This window comes from Trichosurus vulpecula, chromosome 5 (genome assembly GCF_011100635.1).
Source record: "Trichosurus vulpecula isolate mTriVul1 chromosome 5, mTriVul1.pri, whole genome shotgun sequence".
Lineage (NCBI taxonomy): Eukaryota > Metazoa > Chordata > Mammalia > Diprotodontia > Phalangeridae > Trichosurus > Trichosurus vulpecula.
The window spans coordinates 300663100-300689452 of record NC_050577.1 but is presented as its reverse complement, the minus strand read 5'-3'; the positions used below and the strand labels follow the sequence as shown (position 1 = coordinate 300689452).

Genomic DNA, 26353 nt, shown 5'->3' with positions numbered 1-26353 from the left:
ACGAGACGGCTCAATGAATTTCCGTCGCGTGTTTTCAAGTTTTTACGGAAGGGGGAAAGAAGGCCCTTTAACACTCCGTTCTCCGTATGTAAATCGAAAGCCGGCATCGCGGGGGTTCATGGGATACGTAGCCCTGAGCCTTGTAAGCTCCGCCCCCTCCCCGCCCCGGCATTGGCCGGATCGGAAGGAGCCGGGTGTCGCGAGAGCTGCTGCGTTGGCGGAAGGACCGGGAGCGGGGCACCGGAAGCAGTTGCGTCCCTTCTCCGGCACCGATGGGCGGGGGAGCGCCGAGTGCGTGAGCGGCGCCTGTGCTCGTTTTCCGCGGCGCAAGATGGCGGACCTGTCCCTGGACGAGCTCATCCGGAAGCGCGGCGTGACGGTGAAGGGCCGGTGAGTGGGCCTGCTTCCTCGGGGCCACCTCGGCGCCGGGGCCCGGGGCCAGGAGCCCATCGACGCACTGGCGGGGGGTCGGGCGGCCGGGGCATCCCCCGGGTTCCGGGCCCTCAGGTCCGTCAGGGCCAGGCCCTCCCTCCCTCCAGGGCCCACCCTCTCCCGTCAGCGGCGCTGCTCATTGGTCGGGCCGCCGCGGCCGCGCGCCATTTCCACCTGCCCATTGGCCGCCGGCGCCGCAGCTCATTCTTGGGCTCCGGGGAGGGCGGGGCGGCGGGGCGGCGGGGCGCGAGCGTCCTGGGGGAAAGGCTGCCGAGCCCGGGAGGGAGGCGGGTGTGCGGGGAGGGGGAGGGGGCAACAGCCCGGGCAGCTCCCGTGTCTGCAGCGCCGGGAGGGTGATCACAGTGAGCGCTGTACCCTCCCCAATTCTGGAGCGGGGGGAGGGTCTCCGCAGTGTCAAGAGCCAAGGGCTTAGAGGGGTGCCACGGGGATCTCAGCCCCCCTTTCTGGAGAGCTCGAAGGGGTGCACTAGTGATCCCGGCCCCCCTTCCTGGAGAGCTCGGAGGGGCGCACTAGTGATCCCGGCCCCCCTTCCTGGAGAGCTCGGAGGGGCGCACTAGTGATCCCGGCCCCCCTTCCTGGAGAGCTCGGAGGGGCGCACTAGTGATCCCGGCCCCCCTTCCTGGAGAGCTCGGAGGGGCGCACTAGTGATCCCGGCCCCCCTTCCTGGAGAGCTCGGAGGGGCGCACTAGTGATCCCGGCCCCCCTTCCTGGAGAGCTCGGAGGGGTGCGCTAGTGATCCCGGCCCCCCCTTTCTGGAGAGCTCGGAGGGGCGCGCTAGTGATCCCGGCCCCCCTTTCTGGAGAGCTCGGAGGGGCGCGCTAGTGATCCCGGCCCCCCTTCCTGGAGAGCTCGGAGGGGCGCGCTAGTGATCCCGGCCCCCCTTCCTGGAGAGCTCGGAGGGGCGCGCTAGTGATCCCGGCCCCCCTTCCTGGAGAGCTCGGAGGGGCGCACTAGTGATCCCGGCCCCCCTTTCTGGAGAGCTCGGAGGGGTGCGCTAGTGATCACATTTCTAGGGCACTTGGGGATCTCAGTAAGGCTAAAAACGAGAAAATCAAAACGATTGCATTTCTGATTGATTTTCTTTTTGTAATTGTCTGCCCCTGATTTTGTTCCATATTCTGTATGACTTTTTCTTTCTTTGTACCTAAGTTGTTCCTAGCTTCAAGAGTTCGGCCTTTCTCTCTGAGCTAGGCTGTCAGTGAAATATTTTATGTCCACACATCTTACTGTTCAGTCATTTCTCTCCCTGGCCCCTTTTGGGGTTTTCTTGGCAGAGATACCAGAGCGGTTTGCCACTTCCTTCTTCAGCTCATTTTACAGCTGAGGAAACTGAGGCATACAGGGTGAAGTGACTTGCCCAGGGTCACACGCCAGTAAGTGTCCGAGGCCAGATTTGAACTCAGGAGGATGAGTCCTCCTGACTCCAGGCCCTGTGGCTGTGGCCTCCCCCAGCCCCTTACACTTCTTACTGCCCACGCACAATTAGGGAAACTTGTTAACTTCCTAAGGAGCCCTGCAGGAAGCAGGTGGGCTCCATAAACCAGTCAGCATTCCTTAACGACCAGGGGTGGTGGCTGGCCCAGAATTCCACATTTCCAGCCACGTATAGTGCTGCCTTCTAGCTTTTATCTGTAAAAAGGATGTCTGCTCACTTGGGCTTTTTCCTTGCACCTCTTTTATTGGTAGTTGATAGCCTTATCGACAGCTTGATCTTGCTCAGAACTTGGGGCCTCAGTTTACCCTAAGAACATTTCCTCCCTCCCTGCACACCTGTGAGGTGACCCTGGGCCAGTCACTCTCCCTGTGCTCTGGGGGAGAGAGACACGTTGACCTAGTTTCAGAACGTCATATTTTCTGTGTTTTGTTGTCTTTATTTGTTAAATGTTTCCCAGTCCCATTTTAATCCGGTTCCTGCCTCACTAGGGAGTGTTGTGGGCCTGTGTGGTTGATGCTGGCTCTCTGTACCCGCTACCTGCATTGGCAGAGGGAGTATCTTTATCTAGGGGTTGCCCAGGTCGGTGAAATCCCCAGGTCACAGGGCAGGCTCAGAGCCATGGTGGCTGTCCAGGGTCCTGCGGCTCCTCCCTGTGAGGCAGGGTTTGAACCAGCTCTTCCTGGAGAGCTTCAAGGGTGACAGGAATAACTGACTTTCCCCACTGGCTGCTCTAGTAAAAACTCCCTTTTCTGTTGAGAAGATCAAACTGATTGTGATTCCGTTTTGTGACTGATTCAAGTCTATGTCACCACTGGCATTTTGTGAAACTGCCTGAAGTCACTTTCTCTTGTCTTCGAGTTCAGGAATCCACAGGCTCAGAAGTTCAGTCTTCACTCTAAATTAAGTCTTAAGGTTCACTTTCAAATGAAGGGCAACCGGGTGGCTCAGTGGATAGTGCATTGGGCCTAGAGTGAGAAAGACCTGAGTTCAGATGTGACCTCAGACACTTCCTAGCTGTGTGACCCTGGGCAAGTCACGTAACCTCTCTTTGCCTTAATCCGCTGGAGAATGAAATGGCAACCATTCTGGTACCTTGGCCAAGAAACCCCATGAACAGTAGGGTCCCCCGAGTCGCGAAGAGTCGGACATGACTGAACAGCAACAAATTTTGTACTAAAACATTTTAAAAGAAGCCTGCTGTCTTAAGCTGAAGAGGTCAGTTTCCCTATAAATCACTTTTAATAGAAGGACACCTGTTATCTGTACACCACTGTCTGTCCTGGCTGGTGGTGGCAGGTGTTGTGTCTTAGCTTGTGCAGTTTAGCTTTCCTGGGAATCAGTCACTGCATGTGCAGGAAGTCTGTTATCTCTTCCACTATCCAGCGGATGGACTCTTATCACTGGGCCTTTCCTGACCGCCCCATGCCAGCCTGTGTCCTCATCTCTGATGGAGCCTTCTCATTTTGAAGGCCCCTCTTGTCTATAAAAAGAGGTCTTTTAGCTTGATGAGGAGCCGAGAGACCTTGTTTATTGGTCATTGCTAGCCTTAACAATAAATGGTGGTGCTCAGAGCTTTGTACCTCAATCTACCTTATTTTCTGTCTTGACACCTTGCTGCTTTGCTCTCTGCGGGGGCTGGCATCACCTTGGGTTTGCTGTAGTGATAACTCCCGGGGCACTTTGTGAGTTATGGTCCTAAGAACACCCTCGGGCCGTTGTTGGAAGGACTGAACACCAAAGCGATGGCAGTTCCCATTTTTCAAGCTCTGACTTCACTTGGCCCCCCTCTGCCACCATTTCTCTTCTGACTTTGGAGCCCACTGAGGCACACAGAGCCACACCTGCCCCTGGGGTCAATCTGGTCTGTACTCTGAGGTCTGAGAGTAACAATTTACAAAGCACTTTCTGTGGTGAAGAGTGTCTGGGTTATTTTCCTGACTTTGGATAAGATCTGGCCTGAGGGACAGGAAGACTTGGGTTCTAGTCTCACCCCTGGTATAATCTTAGAAGTCTCAGTGCTCCAGGCGTCTTCCCGCTCCTTCCTCCTCCCCTCCACCTCCAATTCTTCTCCCCTCCTCTCTCCCCCCTCCTTCCCCCCTCTCCCCTTCTCTACCCCCCCCTTCCTCCCCCAGCTGGTGAGCCTCTGTGGAGGGGCCTTTTCTCCTGGTCCTCACCCTGCCTGAGTCCTTTGAGTCATTTGTAAAATGGGCCTTGCAGATGTGAGTTAGAATTATTCCCTCCTTCCCTGTGGAGCTTTGACTGTCTGGCTCAGGTGACTGAAATTGAGAAGGCAGCAAAAATTTGTAAGAAATCCTGGCTGGATAAGGAGGGCCCTAATGGGCCTCGTGGTCAGGGTCAGTGCCCACCGTTACAGATTGGGAAGACTGAGGCCCAGGAGGAGCAGACCAGAAGGGTCTGATGGTCCTGAGAACTTTCTCTAGAGGCTTTATTCCTTCAGATTTTCCCAGGTGGACTGTGAAATCTGCTGCCCTGTTGAGGAAGTGGGATGGCGTCCAGTATTTGGGCATTTGTCTCCTTCAGTATGACAAGGGAAGCATTGGCTGAGGCCTTTAACTCTTCTCTTTCTCAAGAGTGCTGAGGCTCAGGCTGAATGTTTGAATTGACTGAATGGGGTGGGGAGCAGAAACCCAGGAGGGAGGAGGGAGTTGGAAGTCGTTTTGGGACATGTTGGCTGGATGGATGTGAGAAGCTCGAAGGGGCCTGGAGGCAGGGATTTGGGAGTCCTGGGAACCCCAGCCCCTGGAGTGGGGGAGGGGTGATAAAGTAGGGGGTGTGGTAATGGTCTAGGGGAGGGAGGCCTGCCAGAGAGAGCCACCTATGGGGCCTGAGGGAGATGGGGGGCCTCCCCTGAGGCCTTTGGAGCCAGTGGTCGGTGAGGAAGGCTGGCCTGGCTGCCGTGCCTAGCACTTTTTCACTCTTTATTTTCAGTTTCAAATTCTCCCCCTCCCCCGCCCTTTGAGGAGCTTTCAGAAACAAGCTTCATCAAAATACATTTCTGTCCCAGCCGAGTTCCCCAGAAGGGAAGAAAAGAAAAGAGGGGGAATTGGGCTTGGGCCTGCCATCAGAGGCCTTTCTCCCCGCCCTACTTCGAGTGGTTGTCCTTCCTCTTCTCCCTTCCCTTCCCCCACCTCAGTTCATCCAAGTCTGAGACCACCCCCTGCCTCATTTTTTACAGTCCCCTTCGAGTGACCTTTCTAGCCGTTTGGCTGGGGCGATCAGGGAGCTGGAGAAAGAGGGTCCCTGGGACAGGCCACAGCAGAGCTGGATCATCTCTCCTGCTTTGGCTCCTCCACACTGGCTGGCCTGGCGACCTCAGGCCAATCCTCCATCCAGTCTTCTCCTTCGCCCCCCACCCCAACTTGAACCAATCTGACTTCCTCTTTGACACCACCACTCAGGGCTGCCCTTCACTTCTTGCCAGGACTGTTGTAGTGAGCTGCCAGTTGGTCTCCCAGCTTCCAGTTCCCTTTCTGGCCCACCCTTCACAAAACTGGCACTTCCATTTTTTCTCAGGCTGGAGCCTGACCTGCCACTTCCTAGTCCAGAAACCTTCTGTGGCTCCCTGTGGCCTCTTCAGGCCTAGCTGACTGAAGGCCCTCCGGATGCCCTTCCTGGACAGGTGTCCCCCTTGCCTCCTGGGCAGCCCGGCCATCCGGATCTTGTCTTCCATCACCTTTTACCTAATATATGTTCACATGCAATTCTTTTATCTCCCTCCCACCCTGCCCTTGGGGTTGTCTTTCATCTTGGTTACCACCTACTTTAGTGCCTGCCTAGTAGGTTTGTTAAATTGGATTGAACTTGTAGCTAGGAGAGGAGGGGGAGCCCAGGGCTGGGCTCTCAGTGTGGGTGGGAGGGGCCCAGTACTCTCTGTTACAAAGGTGGCTTTGGCTTTTTAGAAGTGATGGGTTTCAGCTATCAGTCTGGAGTCAGGAAGAACTCTCCTCTTTATGTCCTTGCCCAGATCTCTCCCTGCCAGGAATTGACTCCCAGGAGTCTTGAAGGAACAAACAGGGATCTGGAATGAAGACGTGCAGGCTGTGGGCTTCTTCCCTTGGGCCGTCCCAGGACTGGGAGCCCCCTCACTATGTGGCCAGCACATCCCCCCATCTCCCCTGGCCTGGATTCCAGTGCTGCCCTTGCTCCCTGTCCCCCAGTCCTTCTCTTCCTTCAGCCTCAGCTTTCCCTGGCTCTCCAGGAACCCCAGTCTGTTAGAGACAAACTTCACTTCCCCCTTCTTTCCATCCTCTGGCGCTCATGGAAGTGAGGCTCTTTCAGAAAATGCAACATCATGGGGGACGCTCCCATTTGATCTCTAATGATCCCTGATACACTGCCCCCAGAGACCAGGTCCACAGCCTCCTCGCCCTCAGGCCTCCTTGGAGGTCTCCCTTCCACATCCTTGGGTCACGTGCCCAGGGCGGGTCATCTCCAGGTGCTCTCTGCTCCTTTGTTCTAGGCCATGATGTGGGGGCAGTTCTTTTGTGGCAAAGGCCAATCCCTCCTGAGCCCCTCTCTTCTTGACTCTTCCTCATGGAGGCCCACTTGTCTCTCCTTCATTACCTTTCTCTGTAATTTTCAGTATCTCTCTTGGCTTCTGTCAGGCGGCTTACAGACATGCTGAGCACCCCATCTTTAGAATGGCTTCCCTCCACTCCGCCATCCCCCCCAGGTCTCTATGAAAGACTTGTCTTCCCTTGGAGTATCTCTCAGCCCCAGCCTTTAACTAAGAAATGCTCTCAAAGGCTCCCAGTGACCTGTTCTCGGCCCTCATCCTCCCTGACCAGCCTCACCCCTTGCCGGCCTTGATTCCCGTGGTTTCCAGGATGCGTTCTCTGCTAATTCTCTTCTCTATCTGACCTCCTTTTCAGTGTCCTCTCCTGCCTCGTCATCTCTGCTGCCCTTTCCCCGTGGTCATTCCTGAGGCCTGGTCCCAGGTTGTCTTTTCCTGCTTTCCCATGATCCCTCTGGGCAGAGGAGTCCCACGTCTCCAAAGCCAGCATAAATGGCTTTTGAACCCCTTGGCCAACTTCTTGTTGGGCGGCCCCACCTGCAGTGCCATAGGCATCTCAGACAACACTGCTCATTCTCCCCACTAGCCCTGCCTCCTTCCATGTTCCCGGCCACTACCCTTCTCCCGGTTCCCCGGGTTCACAGCCTTAGATCCATCCTCAAGTGGTCCCTCCCCCAAAAAACCAAACCACCTTTCCGGCATATTCCCTGTGGTCCTGGTCTCATCTTCCACATCCATGCACCTGGGCGAGCCAGACAAGAGGCCATTTCCACTGGCCAATGATTTTCTTTAGTAGGCGTCTTTTAAGTATGGTTCCGTGAAATGCTCTGTGATTTCTGGTGATTTGTGTGCACTGGGTGGAGGCTCAAGTCGAGAACCCATCTTCCTTCCTAACACTGAACTTGAGTGAGGCGCTGACCCCGGGGGGGGGGGGGGGGGGGGGGGGGCTCCTTTCATCTGGCCTGTGGGTTTGCAGGGCTTTGCCTCCGGATTCTTAGCTCCTTGCTGGGATTAGGGCAGGTTCTGCCTTTTCCTTCAAACCTGTCCTTTCCTTCCCCCCTTCCTCCACGAATCACCTTGTGTTATTTGTGTCTATTTTGTATCTCCCCCCCCCCCCCATAAGCTTCTTGAGAGCAGAGGCTTTATCCTTGGTGATTAGCAGTGCCTCGAACACTGGGGGTGCTTAATATGTATTTATTGCATTGCGTCCAGTGCTTGCTGAATTGATTCCATATTTTTCCGGTACAGGGCTACGTTAGAAAGTGTGTGTGGGCAGCTTGTGTTTGGTATTGATAATAATGGTGACGTGGATGGATTTTTAAAGAGCAGCAATGCCCCGGCAGCCCAGAGCCCGGTGGAATGAGCCCGATTAGCACCGAAGTGCATTCCTAAAGACTTCAGAGGGATCCGGGAGCTCTTGGCATTGAGCTGGAGTGTGCTGGCATTTAGCTAAGGGCAGATCTGAGTTAGGGCACGTCTCCTGCTGTCCAAAGGCTTCCATCACTGATGGGGGGCACTCAGTGAAAGAGCTTCATGAAAGGAAATCCACTTTCACTGCCCCGGGTGGGCTGCAATGTGGGTTCTGTAGAGGAGCTCCTGCCTTCCAGAGAAGGGCTGTGAGGGCCCGGAAAAGGTGGCCTCAGGGGGCTGAGCCCTGGGCCTGTTGCGGGGGCGGGGATGGGGATCACCGATGAGCCCCAGAGGCTCCACCCAGGCTGGTATGGAGCGTGCAGACAGGAACCGTCATCAGGAACAAGGAGGCTTTGGGATGAAAGGAGAGAGGCCAGCGGGTGCCCAACATCATCCCTGGGCACCTTGGGCCTTGGAAGCTGGAGAGGGAAGGCAGGACAGAGCCCGTCACAGGAGCAGGGAGGAGGCCCAGGGAGGTGGGGGTGGGAGAGCTGGCCAGCAGCCCCAGGCTGTGAGGGAAGGGGTGAGTTCTTCCAGAAGTGTTGGTCTGTGGGGGTTGGTGGTGCTTGCTTCCTGAATGTCCTCAGGCCTCAGGTGATGGGAATCCAAGCTTGGGCCTTTGCATGGGCTTACCTTACTTGGTGCTCACAGCCACCTGTGAGGCTGGCCTGTTTTATACACTCTACAGGGGAGATGCTTGAGGCCTAGTAAGGTCAGGGGACTTGGCCACAGTGTAAGTGTCTGAGGCAGGATTGGAGGCTGCTGTCCCCCACGGCCTGTTTCCATGCTGGGCCTTCTGTCCTTCGGGATTCCTCTCCAGCTCAGCCTTTGCTGGTGGGCCTCCTTCCCAAATCTTGTACCCCTTCTCCTGCTATCTCTTCTGTGTTTTCAGGTGGGCATTAAACCACAAGCTCCTGGAGTGTGGGGGTGTACTTTGTGCTTCGCCCAACACTTGTGATCAGGGCGCCGGGCAGGAGGGAGGGGAAAGTCTGTTGCCTTTGGGGGGGACTCGGAATGCTAGAGTTGGGAGCAGGCGTGAGCTAGGACCTGTTTGCAGGCCGGATCTTTGAAGAAAAAAAAATACCCACAACACACTGTGAGTTTAACCTGCATTATTAAACTATCTCTCCAGCCTTTAGACTGTCCCCAGCCCCGAGCTGCAGTGTTGACCCATTTCTCAGATCGACATGTTCATTCTAAAAGCAGCTTCAGCCCCACCAGAGCATCAGCACTGAAAGACACCTTAATCACCCGGTCCAGCTCCTTCCTCATACAGAGAAGGAAGCCAGACATTTGGGGGTCACAGAGAAGTGGGCCCAGCTCTGTCACTGCTAGAGCAGAGCCCTTGGCAGTCTGGGAATATGAGGGACTTTTCTCAGAATGTTTTTCAGTGCATGGGATTATAAAGGAAATCCATTATTTTGGAATGGTTATAAAATATGATTTTTAAAGTTCCTGAACCCCTGGGTAAGAACCCCTGATGTGAAGTAGTCCTGACTCATCATTATGGCATTATGGGTCCCACCACTCAGTCAGTTTTTCACACGGCTTTTACAGAGCCTCTTACCCCAAATAAAGCCAGTCTTCGTTGGCCAGTATTTATCAGTTACCTTGCAGAGGAATGCTGAGCTCTTAAGGGTGAATATGTAGCCATTATGAACCTTATAGGGACAGGTGCTTCTGCATAGGAACTTGTATACTTGTACCAAGGGGCAGCCAGGGAGCACCACAGTGCACAGAGGGCACAGAATCTTCCTGGAGTCAGGAAGACTCATCTCGGTGAGTTCAAATCTGGTCTCAGACATGCACCAGCTGTGTGACCCTGGGCTAGTCACTTCACCCTGTTTGCCTCAGTTTCCTCATCTGTAAAATGAGATGGAGAAGGAAATGGCAAACCCCTCCAGTATCTGTCAAGAAAACCCCAAATGGGGTCACAGAGAGTCAAGACAGCTGAAACAACTGAGCAACAAATTTGGACCAAATGACTTGATCAGAAAACTTAGCTTAGTCATTCCCTGGGGGCCACATCTGCCTTTTCACAGTCCAGTAGAGTCAAGGTGTGGAAGTGAACTGGGCAGACACACCCTTTGCCCTGCCATAATGCTGCTAGGTCTGAGAAGGAGGAAAAGGACACGTGTCCACACACATTTGGAGGAGCTCTTTTTGTGCTGGCAAAGGATTGGAGACCGAGGGGGTGCCCATCCTTTGGTGAATGACTGACCAAGCTGTGGCATTTGGTTGTGACAATACTGTGCCATAAGGAATGACCGGGGCGGGGTTTCAGAGAAACCTGGGAAGACTTTGATGAACTGGTGCAGGAAGGAGGGAGCCAGAGCAGGAGAACCAGTGTATCTGATATGTGATATTCTCTTTCTAGATTGAATGCCAGGCCAGGGATTGGAGGCATTCGGTCTCGCATTGGGCTCCCGCAGACCCTCCTGAGTCGGCCAGCACCAACTTCAGGTTTCCAACAGACGTTCGATGCTCGGCAAAAGATCGGCCTCACGGATGCCAGGCAGAAGTTGGGAGTCAAAGATGCCCGGGAGAAACTTGTGCAGAAAGATGCTCGTTTTCGGATCAAGGGGAAAGTGCAGGATGCCCGGGAGATGCTGAACTCCCGGAAACATCAGATTGTGGCACCAGAGAAGGGGACCAAAGTGGCCGATGCTCGGGAGAAGATCAGTTTGAAAAGGAGCTCACCCGCATCCTTGCTGAGGCCAGCCGCCAGCACTCTGCCTCCTACCATGAAGATCACCAAAACTATCCAGGTAAGGGGAGGCCAGCGGGTGGGTCAGGACACAGGCACTCACGGCTGTCCCTGTGAGGATCATTACAGCCATGGTGTTGGAAGTCTGGACAGACGAGGGAAGGGAGAACTGCCCTCATCCTCCTGGCCAGTAGGTGCTTGGCAGCCGGCACATGGGAAACAGAATGAGGGCTTTAAGAACAGAACGCAGTCATGTTGACTCAGTAGTCAGAGGCACCCAGAGACGTAGCCAGCCAATTATTGAAGCTTTCTAAAGTGGACCCAGTATAGACCTTTGTCCCCAGTGATCATGGGACAGGGCAAGCAGAACCTGCCTGTGGTGTTGCAAAGAAGGCATGGGATGGGGACCCGTGACTGGGGGAGATGCTTTCTTTCCTCGGTGATGTTTCATAGTCTCCAGCTTAGGGGATCTTGATGGGCTGGCTGCAGGGTACCCCCAGCGCGGGGGATGCTGCTAGAACAGGAACATGTCCTGCAGGTTACTGTGTGCTGGGCTCTCTCTTTAAAAGGAGCCAATTAACCTTTCCTCCCTTGCTCCTCCCCCTGTAACAGTGACCAAGTGTGGTCATTATGATTATACAGACCTTGGTAAAAAACCAAACCACTTCCAGGTGACATGCTCAGGTCATTATGGATTCAGCCCTTTTTAGACTGGAAAGACTCAGCCTCAGCTCTGTGGTCTCCTGTCTGTGCCACAGGGTGTGTGTGCCCGACTTCTCTGACCCTCAAGCTCTTCCCCTGTCAGGGATGGGGCTGGCCTTTGCTTTTCCTTTGAGTAAGACCAGTTGGCTTAGAATGTGCCCTTTTGCCTTATGGGCTGAATGGTGGGGGCTCCTTGGGTTCTAAGCTAATTTTTTCTTGGAATGGGTTCTGCTGCCTCCTACACTTTCCCTGAAGTGGTGAGGGCAGAGGGTCACTGCACTGGCCTCAGGGGCCTGTCGGTGGCCAATTCCCACTTCCTAGGAGGGAGGGTCACAGCCAGAGGACAGCTCTGAGGACTCCAGAGTCAGGTGCCCTTAGCCCAAGGTAGAGGGCTCTGACCAGAGGGCTGAGAACAGATCTAAATTCCTCAAGCTGCTGCGGGGAGGAGAGTGGGAGCGACCCGACGACAGTACCAGGTGGCGCCAGCCACGTGAAGCCTTGATTCTGATGCTCTGTCTCAGGTCACAAACATGGGCCAGGACCCTGTTTTTTAGTGTAGTCCGTCTCTGGGGAAGGTAACAGCCCTAATCAGTGGGAGGTAGCCTGGCCAGGAGTCAGGTGACAGACTGACCAACTGACCCCCCTGTGGTTTTCGGTTCCACAGCAGAAGGCCGCCCTCCCAATTCCTCCTCACCCAGCTGGAATGAGAATCAACGTGGTCAACAACCATCAACATAAACAGGTGGGCACGCCTGGGTTAGTTAGCTGAGGCCTCTGTGTGGATTCACTGTCAGATGACTGAGAGGTTGGGGAGTGGGTGCAGCTGTGCGGTGGGATCCCAGGGGCCAGCACAGCACTCCCTGAAGGCAAGACTCAGGGGAGGAGCAGCACAGAGTTTGGGTAATTAGCCGGCATATTTAGGAGCGCCTACATTGGGGGGCCTTTTGCTGAGCATTGGGGGTGCAAAGGAAGGATAGAGCCAGCCCCTGGGGCCAGGAGCAGGCCTGCTTTGTCTGGTGGCCCCAGTGGTGGTGGGGGGCGGGGAGTGCCTCTTTGGATACTTTGCCATTGGAACGGCTGCTCCCTCTCTCTCATGCTCTCAGCCAGGGATGCCCCGGGGAGCAAGGGGGTGCTTGTGAAGCTCTTCCCTTTGAGAAGCACTGTCTGGCACACAAACTGTTACATACAGACACTATAAAGGAAAGACAGACTGGGCACTGAGGTTGAGGGCATGGCGACAGGCCTCTCCCAGAAGGTGAGACTTGAGAGAAGTCAGGGACTGAGGGGCTGAGGGAGAGTCCAGCCAGGGAAAATGCCTGGATCTGGGAGCTGGGGTTCGAGGAACATCCAGACCCTATCACTGCGGCCAGTGCACTGATTGGGGTATGAGGTGGCAGGAGTCCGGCAGGGCTTGGGATGCCAAACAGTGTTCTGTATTTGCTCTAGGAGGCCATAGGGAGCCGCTGGGGTTTGTTGAGGAGGGGGCTGAAGTGATCTGACTCGGCTTTGTGGAAGTCACCTTAGTGGCTGAGTGGAGGCTGGACTGGAGTGGGGAGACCTGAAAAGGCAGACCCACGTGCAGCTCTCTGCATCGTCCAGGCATGAGAGGAGGACGAGCCTTGGTCCCATCTTGGGCTGTCAGTTTAGAGAAGGCTAGGGCCTGAGGAGCCCTGTGCAGGCAGAGGGGCAAAGGCTGGGGGGAGGCAGCACGTGGGGTAGAGGTGTGAGTGCGAGGGACCGTAGGGCCTCAGATGCCAGGCACAGGCAGGAGAGAAAGAGGAGCAGCAGGACCAGCTTGGGCCCCAGAGATTGCTGTGTGACTGTGGGTGAGCCCCCTAAGCCTTGGCTTCCTCACCTCTAAAATGGGGGTGAAAAATTTGTACAACCTAATGGAACACTGGCCTGCTGAGATGGAGAGAGCTCTGGCTTGGGAGGAAGACCTGAGTTCAAATCATGCCTCGGAGCCTCCCTGAGTCTCACTTCTCTCATCTGGAAAACAGATAAGGATAAATGCTCCTTCAGTGCTTGGCTGGCTGTCAGGAGGTTTGAGTTAGATCCTGTCTAAGTCAACTGGGGCATTTCTTTAGGGCTTCACGATGCCAGCGCTGTGCGTGAGGCTGCTGGGGAAACTGAGGTACACACCTCACAGTCCCTGCCCTCAAGCCTGCGCCAGGGGTGGCAAAGTGCAGAGGAGCTGGAGGGAGGCCGGCAAGCCGGCGACGCCTTCTTGTCTGAGGGCAAGGAAAGTGTTCGGTGCCTTCAGCCGGAGCATGAAATCAGTGTTCTGTGTGGTGGTGGTTGTTAGGACCACAACAATGGTGCACGCGCGTGTGTGTGCATGCATGTGCGCATGTGTCTGTGCAGGCATGTGAGTGTGTGTGCATGTATATGCTTGTGTATCTGTGTGCATTTGTGCGTCTGTGCATGTGCACGTGTGTGGGTGTGAGCGAGTGTGTCTGCTCCCTCCCCTGGCCTCACCACAGGCTGGGCTGTCATCTGGGGCTCGGAAAGCCTGTGTTGGCCTTGGTCAGTGTCAGGACGGAGCTTCCTGCCTCGGCTGAGGAGCCCATGTCCATGAGCGTCTCTCGTCATCTTCGAGTCCTGGTGTGTTGGGGCAGTGCCAATGGCCATCCCTTGTGCTGTTCTCAGAGCCCGTACGACGTAGATGAAGACGATGAAGCTACCCCGCCCATAGCCAACAAACAGATGAAGGTCACCTCCACCCCCAGCTTCCTGCAGCACATGGTGAGAGCTCTGGGCAGGGGGCTGGGGGGGCTCAGGCTGTCCTGCTTTGTCATCTCCCAACCTGGGGCTTCCAGGGGATAAGAACTGGAATTCTGGGGGTTCAGCTCTGTGTGAGCAGAATAAGAAATTGTGTGCGCATCTGCATGAAGATCCTTGTGCGATAGGACAGTGTTCAGTGCCTTGCTTGGTTTCATGTGAGCAGCCCAGGACCCACTTCGTATCCTGGGGTTTTCCAGGTGCCCCATCCCCCAGACCAGGACTTATGGCTCTGGCCCTAAGTATGTGCTCCACAGTGACATACATTTGGAAAACACAGGGTGGGGGGAGCTCGGATGATCTGGAAGAGGCTACAGGTGTCCTGCAATTTACTGGCAAGTCCTAGACTGGAGGCCCAGAGCCTAGCTCACAGGTGCCTTTAGCGGGTAGGGGTCAGGGTCAGCCAAAGGAGACCTGGGGGGTTCGGTGCACTGAGGGTAAAGGAAGAAAACCAGCAGGTTCCTGCCTCACCTCCCCTGTTGGGGTGCCGAGTGTGGCCTGGGACAGAACCCCAGTCTGGTCATTCTGCCACACGGCAGCCTGTAAATCCTGGTCACCCGATCAGCCCCAGACTGAGAAAGCCTGGATCTGCTTGGAGCCATGCCTGGGTTTCCTAGGCTGGCAGCCTTTGTCCTAGAGCAGGAAGTTTGCAGGATCTGTTGGGAGGAGGCTGCGGGCATGTCGAGCCCTTTGGGGATAGGGCCTCTCCCACCCAGGCCATGCACTGGCCTCTCCTCCTCTGGCTTTAATAAGGAGGAACTTTAGAAACTGCCTCTTCTTCTTTTCTTCCTCCTTTGTCCTGCGCAAGGGACCCTGGCCATGGCTACCACCTTCCTTGCAGGGGTCGCCCAGCTTGTTTGAAGACCCCTGCACCTCCCAGAGCCTGTTCTGGCGACCAGCTTCATTATTAGGATCAGGCTGAGATTGGCCTCTTCTGGGGCTCCCCCCTTTGGCCCTGCTCTGGTGATCCCTCAGGATAAGCCTAATCCCTTGGCCTATACCTGCCCAGCAGACCTTTCCCAAAAGCCGTCAGCCTTCTCCTCCCAAGGCCCAAGGTGCCCAGCCTCCTTCCCCCTGGCCTCTCAAGCTTGCACACTGGGTCCCTTCAGCAGAGAGAATGGAGGCAATTTGCTTGTCCAGCAGGGGTCAGTGTAGAGCAGGGGCGCTTGGCCTCAGCTTGTCCTGGGATGAAAAATGCTAGAATTTGGCTTTCTGTGGCTGAAATAGCGTGCAGAAGCAGTGTGTTCTCTCCCTCTGTGTTGGCGGCCCCTTGAAGATCCGTGGGCACCAGCAAAGAGCTGCGGCTCAGGCGGGTCTGGCGTGGTGGCAGCCCCCTGGGTTCACTATGCCAACTTCTCTCTGCTTAGGCGGGGCTCAGTGGCTCCAAGTTCTCCTTATCCAAGACCCTTCCTCTCACCAAAGTTGTCCAGAATGACACGTACACAGCCCTTCCTGCCCCGCCTTCCCCTCTACGGACAAAAGCCTTGACCAACATGTCCCGGACCCTGGTGACCAAGGAAGAACCCCCCAAAGAGATGCCCCCTGCTGAGGTGAGTGCCTCATCATGTCTGGGGCCCTGGGCCAGTCATTTCCCCTCTGTCAAAGGGGGCTCAGGACACTTGCCCCCCTTCCCTCCCAGGGTGGGGTCCTCCTGCCCCCAGTATGGAGGACAAGGGCTGTGTGGGTGAGTGTCTGGGTGCGAGGGGACGTCAGAAAGTCAAGGTAAAAAGAATCCCTCTCAGGCAGCCTTGGGGTAGGTGTGCTCGCCTCGTGGAAGAAGCAGCTTTTACTGTTGCCCACAGGCTCCTCCACCTCTGGGAGATTCTTGGAGGAAAATATTATCTGTCCTTTTTGTGAGTTCTGTGACATCCCCCAGAGCTGGCTGGGAAGAGGCTCAGGGCCTGCCCCCAGCCTTCTATTCACTCAAATGGTAAAAATCACCAAGGAAAATAGAGCATCGAGTGCATGCACTGGTCTTGGGGTAAAAGACCTGGGTTCAAGTTCTGGCTTTGATAAACCTCCTAGAGGCAAGCCATGAAATGAGACCTCCATGAGCTCAGGCTGCTTCCCTGTAAGATGGGGACAGCTGTTCTGGCCCCATCTTCCTCTGTGGACTTGTGAGGCGGAAGTGTTTCCCAACCCTGAGACTGCTGGAGGATGTGTCGTGACTGCCCGCCATCTCTGATCACTTGTATTCTCCCCATGGGTTTGCTGTGTGCACGTGCCTGCCCTGCCTTTCGATGAATCTGCCGTGGGTGTTGCAGCCTATCTTTAGCCCGCTGGAAGGTACCAAGATGACTGTGAACAACCTGCACCCTCGAGTCACCGAGGAGGACATTGTTGTGAGTACCCTTGTCTGCCAGAGCCAGGGAGGAGCCTCAGGCTCAGGGCAGAAGCTGCTTCCTCTGCCTCTGCCAGGCTCACCCCCTCCCTCTCCACTAGGCTCAGTCCTTCTGCCTCCGCCAGGCTCACCTGCTCTGTCAGGGGCATCCCCTGTTTCTGTTGAGGGGAAGGATTTTTAAGCATCATTTCCAAAACAGGATGAATGGAGAGAGAGCACCAAGGAGGCTAGTCCTGCAAAACCTGATTTTGCCAGTTCTCCCCAATAGACCAGCCAATGGAGTGACAAGTGAGGGCCCCTTCCTCTCTCTGGGTAGGGGCTCCTTTCCCAGCTCTCCTCTCACCTGCCCCTTAGTGGGCCTGGCCTCAGGGTGACTTGGTACTTGGAGATCCCAGGTCTTCTGAAACAGCAGGAAGAGAGAAGAGATGAATGTGGGGGGCTGGGTTAGGAAGAATCATGCTGTTAACAGTTTCCTTTAAACAGACATGTGTTGAATTCGTTATAGTCTTAGAAAAGCCGGGTCTGCAGAGTAGAGATGCCCATGGGCAGTGTGGAAGGAGGCCACTGAGGTCTGATGACTCAAACATGAGTGCGCATCAGCTGGGTCTGGGGGAGAATCCTCAGCTCTGCTTCTCTCTGGTTTTCCTAGGAGCTTTTCTGTGTGTGTGGGGCCCTCAAGCGAGCCCGCCTGGTCCATCCCGGGGTGGCGGAGGTTGTGTTTGTGAAGAAAGAAGACGCCATCACCGCCTATAAGAAGTACAACAACAGGTGTCTGGATGGTAAGCCTGAATGGGAGAGCAGCCATTCCGATAGCCTGACTCTTCTTCCCCTTCATCTCCAAACCCAGAGGCTGTTACTGCTGAAATGGGGGGGGGGGGGGAGTTCAGTGATCATCCTGTTCTGTGAACCCCAAGTACTGGCCTAGAAGGAGATTGAGGCTGAGGGTGTTCTCCAGGTGGTTTTATTTTTCTGGTCTGTATTTCATTTTTGTCAAATTACACAAAAATTATTTTTAACCTTTTTTTTTTTTTTTTTTTACAATTTTGAGTTTCAAATTCTCTCCCACCTTCCCCCCATTGAGAAAGCAAGCAAGTTTGATAAAGGTTATATGCATGTAGTCATGCAAAACATTTCCACATTAGTCATGTCAAAGAAAACAAAAAAACCAAGAAAAACACAGAAAGTAAAAATTAACCTTCTTGAGTCTGCATTCAGACTCCACTGGAAGTGGAGAGCATCTTTCATCTTGGGCCCTTCAGAATGTCTGGGCTCGTTGTAGTGCTGAGAACATCTAAGTCATTCATGGTGCGGCTCTCACTGTGTACAGTGTTTTCCTGGTTCTGCTCACTTCGTGGAAGTTCAGGTTCTTCTTTAAGCATCCTGCTCATCATTTCTTACAGCACAACAGCATTTTGTCACAATTACACACCACAACTTGTTCAGCCATTCCCCCATCCTTGGGCATCCCCTCAATGTCTGCTTTGCAGGTGGTTTAAAAAAAATTATTGATACACTAAAAAAAAAAGTCACCATCCCCTTCCCTCTCCATCTCCCCCTCATCCTTAACTAAGAAGTGTGTCTGACTATGTATGCCTCATTCTACACCGGTGGGCCACCACATCTCTGCTGAGAGGAGGAAAGAGACATGTTTTACCATTTGTCCTCTGCAGGCAATGTTGGCTCATTGCATTTGACCCACTTTTCATCACAGTGTGTAAAAGAAGGAAATTACTCACCCCTGCATGTTGGCATTCAAATCCAGGGGAAGAGGAAAATGCCTTTTCTCCCGAGGTGGACACTTTGTCTAGTCCCCAGGCTGGCTCATAGTCTTCATTTCCCAGAAGAGCCCAGCACAGGGCTCTGAACTGAGGAGGTAAAAAGCCTCTCAGAGGAGGGCAGGGTGCCTAGGAGGGCGCCCCAGAAGGAAAGAAGGGAAATTGGTCAGTTCAGCAAGCACTTAGGAAGCACCTGCTGTGTGTTAAGCACAGCCCTTACCTCATGGAGTCTAACAGAAAGATAAATGTGAAGTCAGGGCATCCAGGAGGGAAGGTCATTGTGGCCTGGAGGAAGCAGGTGGCAAGTTTAATTTGGAGAGGACAGGTAGGAGCCCAGTGGGTAGAAGGAAGGTGGACAGTGCAGGTGTGGGGAAGAGCCTGTGCTGGGTTCTACAGGGAGAATGTGCTGAGGATGTGGAAGAGAGTGAGACCGGCACTCGTTGGGCCCCCAGGGACACTCTATCAGGTGGGGCTAGATCTGGGTGGGGGAGTGGTGAGCTTCGAATGTTGAGTACAGCATACTCAGAGGCATTGGAAGGATCCTAAGGAAGGTAGGTCTGGACATGGTATGAAGGATAGACTGGGAGAAGGGAGAAGAGTGGAGATGCCCGAAGGCCTAGTGCTAAGAACTCCCTTTGGAGGGGGAGGACCTGGAGTGAGTTTTGGATTCTGTTGCTTTGTGACCTCAGGCCTCTGCCTCCTCATTTGTACGGTGAGGAAGTTGCAGGACTCCATGAAGGGCTCTTTGATCCTGGGATAAATGTGAGACGTTTATAGACCTGCCAGTTGATAGGCTGTGGCTATGAGGAAGAGGGAGGGGCCCCAGACTGAGTCATGGCTCTCTGTGGGTTTGGTCAGGCGTGGCTTTGATGCAGCAGTGGGGGGGTGGGGTGGGTTTTAGTTGTGGGCAGAATAAGCAGGGTTTAGGAAATGGTAGGACCTCCAGGCAGAGGTATCCTAGTGATGCTTGGAGCCCAGAGGGGAGTTATCAGGACAAACCCAGAAGGAGGGAATGACTTCACAACATCTACAAGCAAAGCCTCGGAGAAAAACACATCCTGGGCACAAACTCAATCAGAATTCTTGGAAGAGATAAAGTAAGAGTTTTAAATAAAAGTTTTAAAATATTCTTAGAAATGAAAGAGGGCTAGAGTTAGAAATAGAAAAAGAGAGCCATGGAAGAAAGAATTGGAAAGAGTATTAACAGCGTTGCACAGAAGATATAAGACCTTGTCCAAGCAACAAACTCTGAAAATTAGAGTGGACTAAACAGAAGCCAGTGACTCCACAAGGCAACAAGAAATATTAAAGTCGGAAGACTGAAAAGAGAAAAAAATATAAGACATCTCAGAGTAGAAACAACTGACCTGGAAAGTAGCGAGAACAAATTAAGATTCATCGGATCGTCTCAACATCATGACAAAAAAAAATCCAGATGTCTTCTTTTAAGAAACCTGAAAACTGCAGACTGCTTAGATTAGAACCAGAAGCCAAAGAAGCAGCGGGAAGAATCTGCCAGTCACCTCCTGAAAACTCCCCGGAACTTCACAGCCAAAACCCCGAGCTCCCAGGCTCAGGGAAATGGTGCAAAGAGCCAGAAAGAATTCCAGTGGGTGATTCCGCAGCCACCACTAGGAGGCAGCAGAGAGCTGAGAAGGCAAAGGCTATGGGCTTGTAGCCAAGAACTTTCCCAGCAGAACTAGGGAAATGTTCCTCCATAGGGGCTCAAGTGGACCTTTAAGCAAAAGTCAGGCTCCAAGCATTGCTGATGAAGTCAGTGTGAAGGAACACTGATGAAGGAACCCACAAGGATGGGAAATGAGGCCCTCTCATCAGTGAGCCAGGAGGCCCAGACTGGCTCTGTTCTATCTTGATCTTGAGAGGGGGAGGGAAAGGAAGGTCAGGAAACCCTGTCATAACTGGGGGGCACAAACCAGGACGAGGAAGGGGGAGGTGGGGGAAGGATGAAGAGCATATACTTGCAAGTCATTCTCATCTAGATTTGTCAAAGGAGGGAAGAAGACACACAGCTGGCTGTAGAGATACGTTTCAGCAGGGAAAGGGAAGAAGGAGGAGGAATTGGAGGGAGGGTGGATTAAGGAAATAGACCTAAGTAAAACAGACTTTAAGGATGTACAAAAATGTTTATGACTCTTGGAGCTGTCAAAGAATTGGAAAGTGAGGGGTTGCCCATCCGTGGGGGGATGACTGGTTTGGGAGGAACATGGGAAGATTTGTATGAACAGATACAAAGGGAGCCGAGCAGGACCAGAAGGGTCTGTCCAGTAACAACACTGATAAAGGCGCCTGCTGGCCCCCTCCTGAGAAGTGAAGGGCCGGGGTACAGGAGACACGAAGTTTGGGATGTAGCCAGTGTGGAAATTTGTAATTTTTTTTCCTTTTGTTCTCATGAATGGGGGGAGGGAAGGTAGATTTTTGTTAATTAAAAAAATAAAATATACTTAAAAAAAAAGATCTTGCCAACACAGCGAGAGTATAGCAGAGCCCATAACGTAAGTGCCAGGCTCCAGATTTCCATCTGCCTCTTCAGCTCTGCCCGTGGGCCAGCCCCATCCCCTTTCTGATCCTTACCTTTGTCATCTTTGAAACGGGTAGCTAGTGCACACACGCCCTCAGTGGTGGTTGTGAGGAAGGTGCTTTGTAGATGTCGGTGTTGGGGTTCAGATACGTGGAGAGCAGCTTTGGGAAGCCATGTGGTTCTTATCCCCTCCCTCCGTTCCTTAGGCCATCTTCTCTTTGGCGGAAGACTTGGATCTTTCCTTTTTCTGCCCTGTAGAGGAATCATTTAATTGAGGGCACAAGTTTTTCCCCACCCATGACTGAAACTGAGCCTGGTCTGTTTTCTGGGCCTGAAGCAGCTGGCTTCTCTGGTTGTGCTGGTGACCCAGTGAGCCTCGGCTTTGGGCACCTGAAGCATTAACCCCTTTCGGGATTGGCCCGGCCTCCACAGCACCGCCAACACTGTCCTCTGTCTGGTTTTCAGGGCAACCAATGAAATGCAACCTTCACGTGAACGGCAGCGTCATCACATCGGACCAGCCCATCTTGCTGTAAGTATCCAGGGAGGGCCACCAGGCAGGATGCGCTAGGCCTCCTCTTGTGTCCGTGGCTCAGGAGTCGATCCAACAGGGACCCCACTCACAATGGAGAACTGGTTGCTGTGCCCCTTCCCACAGTCCATCTGAGAGGGTGGGGTCCGGTGGGGAGATCCCACTCGACATGGTGTAAGGACTCCGTGGAAGTGAATTCAAGTCCTGGCTTGGCCATGTCATTGCCCGGCTGACCCAAGACAAGCCCCTTGGCACCTTTGAGACTCGGGCAGAGGTGCTAAACCCTTGTGCTGTTTGTAGGACCTCACGGCGCTCTTCCTGGTGCAGACTGGTTTATTCGTCACTTGTGTATTGTTGAGCTCTCTCGGGCTTTTGAGTGAGTCCCTTTGTCAGAGGCCTTCCTAAGAGGGTCCTCAGCAGTTTCTGGCAGTAAGCAGTTGGCTGACCTGTTGGATGTTCACTGATGCACCTGACAGGGATGGGCCAAAGGCTTCCAGAGTGCTGGGCCGGAGGGGTAGGTCAGGGTACATGAGAAAGGCAGTGAGTGGGCAATTAGGCTTTGCATTAATGGCCTTTATTTTAAATACTGATAAGATCCTCTACCAGAGCAGCTGAGCGGTGCGGTGGATTGAACACCAGGCCTGGAATCAGGAAGACCTGAGTTCACATCTGGCCTCAGACACTGACTGGCTGTGTGACCCTGGCCCAGTCACTTCACCCTGTCTGCCTCAGTTTATCATCTGTAAAATGAGCTAGAGAAGGAAGTAACCATCCAGTCCAGTATCTTTGCCAAGAAAACCCCAGATGGGATCATGACTGCATGACCAACAAAAACTGTCTACAAAGTACTTTGATCTTGACAATAGCCCTGGGAGGTGGAAACAAAGGCTGTTCTGACCCTTATTTCACTGAGACTCAGTGAAGGGACTGGCCCATTCATGCTCAGAGCTGGCTGGGGTCCAGGTTTAAAGCCCAGGGCTGTCTTTGTTCTGCCACACTTGAGAAATCCGTCCAGAAATTGTCCCGAGGAAGGGCCTGGCCACAGTTCCCACTGAGAAGGTTTGCAGGTGGTCAGCCTGTGCCAGGCCACCCCTGCCCTTGCCAGAAGTAGCTCCAGGGGTCTCTCAGGCCCCTGTTGGGCTTCCTCATCTTGCCAGGAACAGCCTTTGGTCACTCGTGCCCCTTCACACCAAACCTCAGACGTGGAAGGGCCCTGAAAGAGTCTGAGCCGTTGCTTCTGACTGCCACTCTTCCCATCGGCCCTAATGAGAAACGTGCAGCCGCCCCACTGCTTCTCCCTGAATTGTTAGGTCTGGCCCAGCCTGTTCTTCTGTTTCAGTCTCTCCCAATTCCTTTGAGTCTTTGACCAAAAAAAGCCAGGCTGGAGAGAGGCAGGGGTCTGGCGTGTCCCTCCAGCCCAGAGTGCTGCCCTGGCCCAGGTCCTCTGATCCTTCTCCTTCCCTGTCAGCACCCATTTTCCTCCTTCTGAGAATCAGAGCTTCAGAGTGGGCCAGCTTGGGCTCTTAGATTGGATAAGTGAATCCCCTACCATGAAATGTGGACATTTTCAGCGCATTTTTCCAGCTGCCTGAAGTACAAGGGCAGCTTTTGTTGTTCCAGGATCACATCTTTAGCTTGGTATCTGTGAGCTCTAAGTCTTTGCCATCCTGAAATGCCCTGAGCTTGTCCCTGGCCCTTTCCCTGGAGCCCTTTGACCTCTCTCCCCAATGGAGCCTCGCCTCACCCGCTAAGCAGGATCCCTTAGTCATGGAAGCATGATGCCATCCATGTCCTGTGGAGGCCTCCCCCAACCTAGTCCGATCTGCAGAACCAGGGCCAGCCATTTAGAAGGTTGGGGTTTGAGTCCTGGTCCTCAGGCCATGAGTGAGTCCTCCCATCCCTCTGGGACAGCATCTGAGGGCATGGTGGGCAGGTAGCCCTCTGGGCCCAGCCACACAGCTGACCAGGGCTCACCTCTCCCTCTCTCCCCTACAGGCGACTCAGTGACAGCCCATCGGTGAAGAAAGAGGGTGAGCCGCGGAGGTTGAATTCTGGTGCCTCGTCTCACCCGCCTGCAGAAGTGGACCCTGACACCATCCTGAAGGCTCTCTTCAAGTCTTCAGGGGCCTCGGTCTCCGTGCAGCCCACGGAATTTAAGATTAAACTTTGAAAAGGGAAATCTGGGCCACCGGAAGGCCGGAGAGGAGGGATGTGCCGGCCGCCCGCCAGCCCCTGCGCTCTCTCAGACACAGGCCTGTGGCGGCCTCGGGCAGTGGCCTGTAGGCCGCCACATGGGCAGAGTCCACAGGAGCCCACGCCTTTCTCATGGGACCGCGCTGGCACTGGCCGGCTGTGGGTGGCGCTTTCTTTCTGCACTCACGCCCTTCCCTGTACCATAGTGTTTTCTTTAGGGTGTGTTTTCCCTTTTTTCCTCTATTCTTCCCTTCCTCTTAGTTGGGGTTTTTGCTTTGTTTTGTCAAGTCTTTCCCTGTTCTCATCTCCAGGCCAGAGGATGCCCTGGGAGCCGACCCTTACTCTTGGCTGTCTGAGAGCCCCCTCCCTCTAGGGATGAGCCAGGCAGAGGACAGGAGGCTCTTACTCCAGGCCTCAGGCTTGCCCCATTCCGGCTCCTCTGGGAAAGAGGCTGGTGGGTGGGGCGCCAAGGGACACCGAGCGGGGCTGGAAGGAGCCCCATCCCATTCCCACATCCCTGTGGCTCAGATGATCCAGAGCTCAGCCTCAAGGCTGAGAGGGCCCAGGCCTGGGGGTGGGGATAGGGACTTACGCAGTCCTATCTTGTAGTCCAGATGTGGCCTTGCCGTCTCCCTTCCCACTGCTTCCCAACCTCTCCAGAAGCCACACATGCTGGACCTTCAGGCTAGAGTTGGGTCATCTGTGGCCTGGACCCAAGCCAGAGAACATGGCCAACCCCTCCCCAGGTCAGGGGATGGGATGTCCTGTTGGCCGCCATCGTCCCTCCCTGCCCCCCTCTAGCCAACTGTGCTGAGAGCTCCACTTCCTTGGCCTTGAGGAATGGGGTTGAGGGGAGTGGGCCTTCCAAGAAGAGCCCGGGCCACCTCAAAGCCAGCCAGGCATCTGAGGCAAGAACCCCCACAGCAGCCCAGCAAAAGGAGGTGGCCACAGACTCATTTTTCTCTCTGTAGCTTTCAAATTCCCCAGGGAAAAGATGGAGAGGGACCCAGTGTTGGGGAGGCCTCAAGGGTTGGCTCAGCATGGCAGGGGTCAGCCTCACCCCTGGCCGATGTCTTCCCTTGGGTGTTACAGCGGCAGCGTTCCTTCCTCTCTCCCTCTCCAAACCGAAAGACCTGCTTCCCAGGAAGGGGCCGGGCTTTGGTTTGAATCAGGAAGCCTGGGACGGAGGAGGCTGGTGGCCTCGGTCTCAGCTTCATCTCTGTCCCGTTTTGGTCACCATCTGTGTCTCATTTTGTTTGGAGGGAGAGGGAGGGGCATTGAGTCAGAAAAGACTATGTATTCACCTGTTTCTGAATAAACGTTTGTTATATCTAGAGCTGCCCTAGGTGCTTGTCTGAGAGCCTACGGCTGCTGCTTGGCTCTGCTCGCTGCATCCTGGGCAAGGTCCCTGGCCCCCTCAGATTCTTCCAGTCGATTCCCCTCCCTGGCCTCAAATGAGGGGGTCGGGCCAGCAGAGGAGGCACACCAGGAAGGTGTGGTTCCTGGACAGAAATGCTCCTCTGCTCCTCTTTGAGAACCTAGCTTGAGTTGGGGTCTCACCACAAGGACACCCAGGCTCTTACCTGGTGCTTGGAACTCTCCATCCGCAGATGTCTGATCGCTTGGAAATGAGCTGCCCTGCTCCCAAAAAGGAGGCTAGGCCAGATACCTCCTTTGGGGGTGATGTCTTGACCCCTTCCCAAGGAGAGATTCCCAAAACAGTTGGAATCTCCGCGAGTGGGCAGTGCCGTATAAACGCTAGCCGCCACCGTGGTTAAAACCCTGGCCCTGACTCTGACCCTGACCCTCAGCCCTTTGATTCGGTAGTGTTGTAACATTCTGGTGGAAAGAATCCGAATCTCGCGCCCAACCTCCATTCCTCCGAAATCTCCTGAATCCTTTGTTTCAAATGTCATTCATCGAGGGTTTGCTGTATTCATCATCTCCCGGCGCTGTGCTAAGCACGGGCTTACAGCGTCCCAGCGGCTCCCTAGAGACAGGCTAGGTGCGGGAAGCCCCAAGACTGAGGGCTGCTAAGGGGGCCTTCTCGCAGAAGGTGGGATTTTAACAGAGATACGAAGGGGGTGCACAGGAGCATGGTGAGAATTGAGGAATGGGGGCCAGCGAGCGAGAGGCGGATATGGAATCCCGAGGGCGACCGGTCACGAAGTGCGTGGAGGCGGGGCGGGAGTCGAAGACCGGGCAGGGGGAGGGGCCGGGTTCTGAGGCCAAACTGGATTTTAGGCTTCGATCAGGGAGGTGATAGGGACCCCCTGGCCTCCATTACATAGTCAGTTGCTCGTCGGGAAGATCCATCGAGTGGAGGCTAGACCCAGAACGCGGCAGTGTGGACCCACGTGTGGCAGGGAGAAAGGCCTGCCCTCGGGAGGTGCGGGGAGGGGGAGCCTGGACAGAAGGACGCCCTGGGAAGGTGCTGCTTGAACCAATGGTGCCTTCCGAGTCAGATGCAAGTTTGAAAGAGGCTTCCGGGGAGTCCCAGGGCCGATGGAGCGCTCGTTCGCAGGACACCCTCCTCGGTCCCTCCGCTTCGCTGCTTCTCTCTGCTCATTTGCTAGCTCTCCTTTCTGGAGCTGTTGTCACCCCCGAGGGCAGGGACTGACCTTCGTCTCTCTGTTTTCCCAGCAGAGTAGGCGCCTAATAAAGATTGATTGATCGGCTCGGTGATTGATTCCGTATACCGTTTGAGCGGCCTGCGGAAGGTCCGGCTAGAGACGGCCAAAGGGTGAGTGGAGATTGCGGACGCAGACCAGGAGAGAGGTACGGGCTGGCTGTGCGGTCAGCGAAGAGCCCGATGGGCACGAGCGGCCCAGCTCGCATCGAGGCATCAAGCGCTTCCTGTGGCCTGGCCCCGTGTTAGCTAGCGCCTCGAATCTGGACCTCAGCGACCTCATCGGTGAAATGGGCACAGAGAAGCTTGTTTCCCCCCGCCC

At 54.6% G+C, this 26353-nt stretch overlaps 1 protein-coding gene across 2 annotated transcripts; it reads left to right on the top strand.

The window, feature by feature from the left end:
* The first annotated feature begins 173 nt into the window (after positions 1-173).
* POLDIP3 (DNA polymerase delta interacting protein 3) lies at positions 174-24738 on the top strand. 2 transcript variants are annotated; one of them, XM_036761773.1, is made up of 9 exons: positions 174-390; positions 10210-10600; positions 11906-11983; positions 13891-13986; positions 15390-15572; positions 16287-16364; positions 17013-17142; positions 21143-21209; positions 23205-24738. In XM_036761773.1, the coding sequence occupies exons 1-9, from the start codon at positions 332-334 to the stop codon at positions 23377-23379; spliced, it is 1257 nt and encodes a 418-aa protein (XP_036617668.1). In that variant the 5' UTR covers positions 174-331; the 3' UTR covers positions 23380-24738. The 2 variants fall into 2 exon arrangements, with proteins under 2 accessions (XP_036617668.1, XP_036617669.1); XM_036761774.1 differs by having other exon boundaries at positions 224-390; positions 11909-11983.
* The last annotated feature ends 1615 nt before the right edge of the window (positions 24739-26353 follow it).

Excerpts from the sequence above, each read along its gene's own strand:
- POLDIP3 (XM_036761773.1), top strand. The coding sequence starts at position 332 with ATGGCGGACCTGTCCCTGGACGAGCTCATCCGGAAGCGCGGCGTGACG. Across the intron at positions 10,601-11,905 it reads AGATCACCAAAACTATCCAG|CAGAAGGCCGCCCTCCCAAT; the intron begins GTAAGGGGAGGC and ends TCGGTTCCACAG. Across the intron at positions 11,984-13,890 it reads ACAACCATCAACATAAACAG|AGCCCGTACGACGTAGATGA; the intron begins GTGGGCACGCCT and ends TGCTGTTCTCAG.